Source organism: Propithecus coquereli, unplaced genomic scaffold, assembly GCF_000956105.1.
Source record: "Propithecus coquereli isolate 6110/MARCELLA unplaced genomic scaffold, Pcoq_1.0 Scaffold113, whole genome shotgun sequence".
Classification (NCBI taxonomy): domain Eukaryota; kingdom Metazoa; phylum Chordata; class Mammalia; order Primates; family Indriidae; genus Propithecus; species Propithecus coquereli.
The window spans coordinates 1,811,106-1,814,281 of record NW_012135303.1 but is presented as its reverse complement, the minus strand read 5'-3'; the positions used below and the strand labels follow the sequence as shown (position 1 = coordinate 1,814,281).

Here is a 3,176-nt window from a genome sequence, read left to right as displayed (position 1 = left end):
GAGACCCATCTCTACTAAACAGAAAAATTAGTTGGGCATCGTCGTGGCTTGAGCCTGTAGTTCCAGCTACTCGGGAGGCTGAGGCAAGAGGATGACTTGAGCCCAGGAGTTGGAGGTTGCAGTGAGTTACGATGATATCACTGCACTCTACCTGGGGCGATTGAGTGAGACTCTGTCTCAAAAAAAAAAAAAATTGCAAGTGAAATAAAAATTTGTAATTACCTGTGAATTTTACTTACCCACTTGTGCCATTATAATAAAAATTTGAGGATTGACTCTGATGCTGTGTCCTTTTTCCTTTCTATTCGTATTCCTTTTCAAGAAAAGGAACGTTTCACTTTCCAATTGAAGTTAGTTTAAAAGTGCATTGACTGAAATCATTAAAATATATTTCTCCCTGTCCTCTGAGACTGTGGAGTAAATGCACAGCTCTCTTAAAAAGCACACATTATCAGATGTATTGGCTAAAAAGGAGCTCCTTAGTTATTAGCTTACGTCTCTCTGAATTATTTAGAAAATCTACCTACTGGATAATAGATAAGTGTATTTTCCTATTTTCAGGTTTGGTCTGAAATTGGAAAAGGATATTTAGATGGGTCACTTGATGAAAGTACAACTCGGAAAAAGCAATATGAAGATGGTAAGTTTGGTCACTCTTAATTTTTGGTAAGGACAAAAAGATATGCACCCCAGTTTTTTTTGTATCCCAGTTTTAATAGGGTTATTTCTGAATGGTGAGATTATAGGTCATTTATATTTTCTCTTATGCTTTTTACATTTCCTATAATGTAAGTTTCTCTTTAACAAAAGAGAAAAAACAGTAAGTTAGTAAAAGAAACACTAGCACTCACTGCAGAATGAAGGTGCTATAGTGTTGGTACACTCTACAGGATTAATGGAAAGTGTAAGGGTACAATTTTAAGAAAGCAATTTGACAGTACATATTAAGAGCCATAAATAATGGATGAAATTATCTAAAAGAAGAAAATATTCATGAAGATAATTTTTGTAGTACTGTTTCTACAAGTAGAGAAACAAAACCAAACTAAATATTCAATGTTAAAGGTATTGCTAAGAAAAAATACGATTAAATATTATACAGATATTTGTAAAAAATGTAGCAACATAAAAATTTTTTGCCATTTATAACGTTGAGTAAAAATATCTTCAGAATTGTTTGATATTGAGTACAACTTTATAAAGTTTACACAGAAAAGTAGCAATTTTAATTTAAGATAGCTCCCCCAAATTATTGCCCTTTACTCCTTTTTTGTTGTTTTGTAGTTCCTGTCAGTAGTTGAGTGATTGTAATGCTTCAGTACTTTTATTCTGAGCTGCTTTGAATTCCTTCTTTGGAAGCAGGGAGGGTAAATTAAAATACATAGGCTGCATTGGAATAATGGACTATTTTTCATATTTAGTTGCATTGCTTCACAGGATTCTCTTCCTTCATCTTTTCAACAAACAACAAAAATTGAGGCTTACTGTGTGCTAGGACCTATCATATGCATGGAAGACAAAAATCCTGGTCCTTATTAGCTTACTATTGTAGTGATTCCCTTGTTGTCCAACAGAAGTCAAGAAAAGCCAGTTTAATTGACATATTTCCTGCTATCTTTTATTACTATTCTGATTATCTTGATGGATACATTTGGATTAATTCCCCTTGATAAAAAATGTATTTCAGAAATATTGGTTAGATTAATATGAAATGAAAATTAATAATTTATATTTTTGATTCTAAATAAAAGTAGATTGTCTAGCATGATATATTCCTTGGTCTATAACATGAACATGGTACAAATTTGAGCTTTTATTGAAAATGATTATGGTTTAGTATGGAATCCCGTGGCTGGATCAGAGCTTCCTTCATTTATGTAATTCCCAACTTGCTCTGCACATCAGTATCACTTGGGGAACTTAAACAAAACAAACTGAAGATCGGGCCCCATCCTAGACCAGTTTATTCAAAATCTGGGATAAGAGTGGACTGGGCATCAGATACTTTTGTAAAAGCTCTACATATTATTGTAATGTACTTGTAGGGTTGAGAATGTATAGCAGTAGTTACCAAACTTTGCTACACGTTGAATCTTTTAAAACATATTGAAGGCTGGCTTCTACCTATAAACATTCAGATTTAATTGGTAGGAAGTGTGACTTGTGCTTTGATGATTCAAATATGTAGCAAAGTGTTGCAATTACTGCATTACAGTGTTAATAATTTCTCATTTGGATAACTAATATATATTATATCATCCAATTCTATAAATATTTAGGGAAGATCTGTAATATGCAGGCATGTTTTAGGTGCTGGGGAATCTAAACCAAGAAAGTTTCTTGCCCTTGTGGCACCACATTCTAGTGGGAAGAGACAGACAATAATCTAAACAAGTAAATTAAATAGTATGTTAAAAGGTGAAAAATTCTGTAGAGAAAAATAAAACCAGAAGGGGATAGGGAGTGCCAGAGGGTGAGGAGGTTGCAACTTTTTTTCCATTTATTTTTTATTTGTATATATTCATGGGGTAAAAGTACAGTTTTGCTGCATTGATATATTACATTGTGGTAAAGTCAGGGCCTTCAGTACATACAGCACTGAAGCAACCCACATTGTACCCACCAACCAACTTTTCATCATCTACCTCCTCTCACCCCCTGAGCCCTCCAAGTGTCCTTTGTTCATCATTCCACATTCTGCTTCCATGTGTATACATTATTTAGCTCCCACTTATAAATGAGAACATGTGGTATTTGTCTTTGTGTCTGAGTTGTTTCATTTAAGATAATGGCTTCCAGTTCCATCCATGTTGCTGCAAAAGACAATGATTTTATTCTTTTTTATGGCTGAATAGTATTGTGTATATACACCACGTTTTCTTTATCCATTCATCTGTTGATGGACACTTAGGTTGATTCCATATCTTTGCTATTGTGAATAGTGCTGTGATAAACATGAGTACAAGTATCCTTTTGATATAATGATTTCTTTTTCTTTGGGTAGATACCCAGTAGTAGGATTGCTGGATCAAATGGTAGTTCTTTGAGAAATCACCATACTGTTTTCCATAGAGGTTGTACTAATTTATGTTCCCACCAACAGTGTATAAACATTCCCTTTCTCCACATCCTCACCAACAGCTGTTATTTTTTGTGTTTTTAATAATAGCCACTCT

General features: G+C 33.8%; 1 protein-coding gene across 1 annotated transcript in view; it reads left to right on the top strand.

Annotated features, from left to right (window-relative positions):
* Positions 1-3,176, top strand: part of LOC105819053 (cytochrome P450 20A1) — a 47,055-nt gene that overhangs the window by 24,740 nt on the left and 19,139 nt on the right. The window contains 1 exon segment of the mRNA XM_012655215.1: positions 562-640. Within this exon segment, the coding sequence (XP_012510669.1) occupies positions 562-640 (79 nt within the window).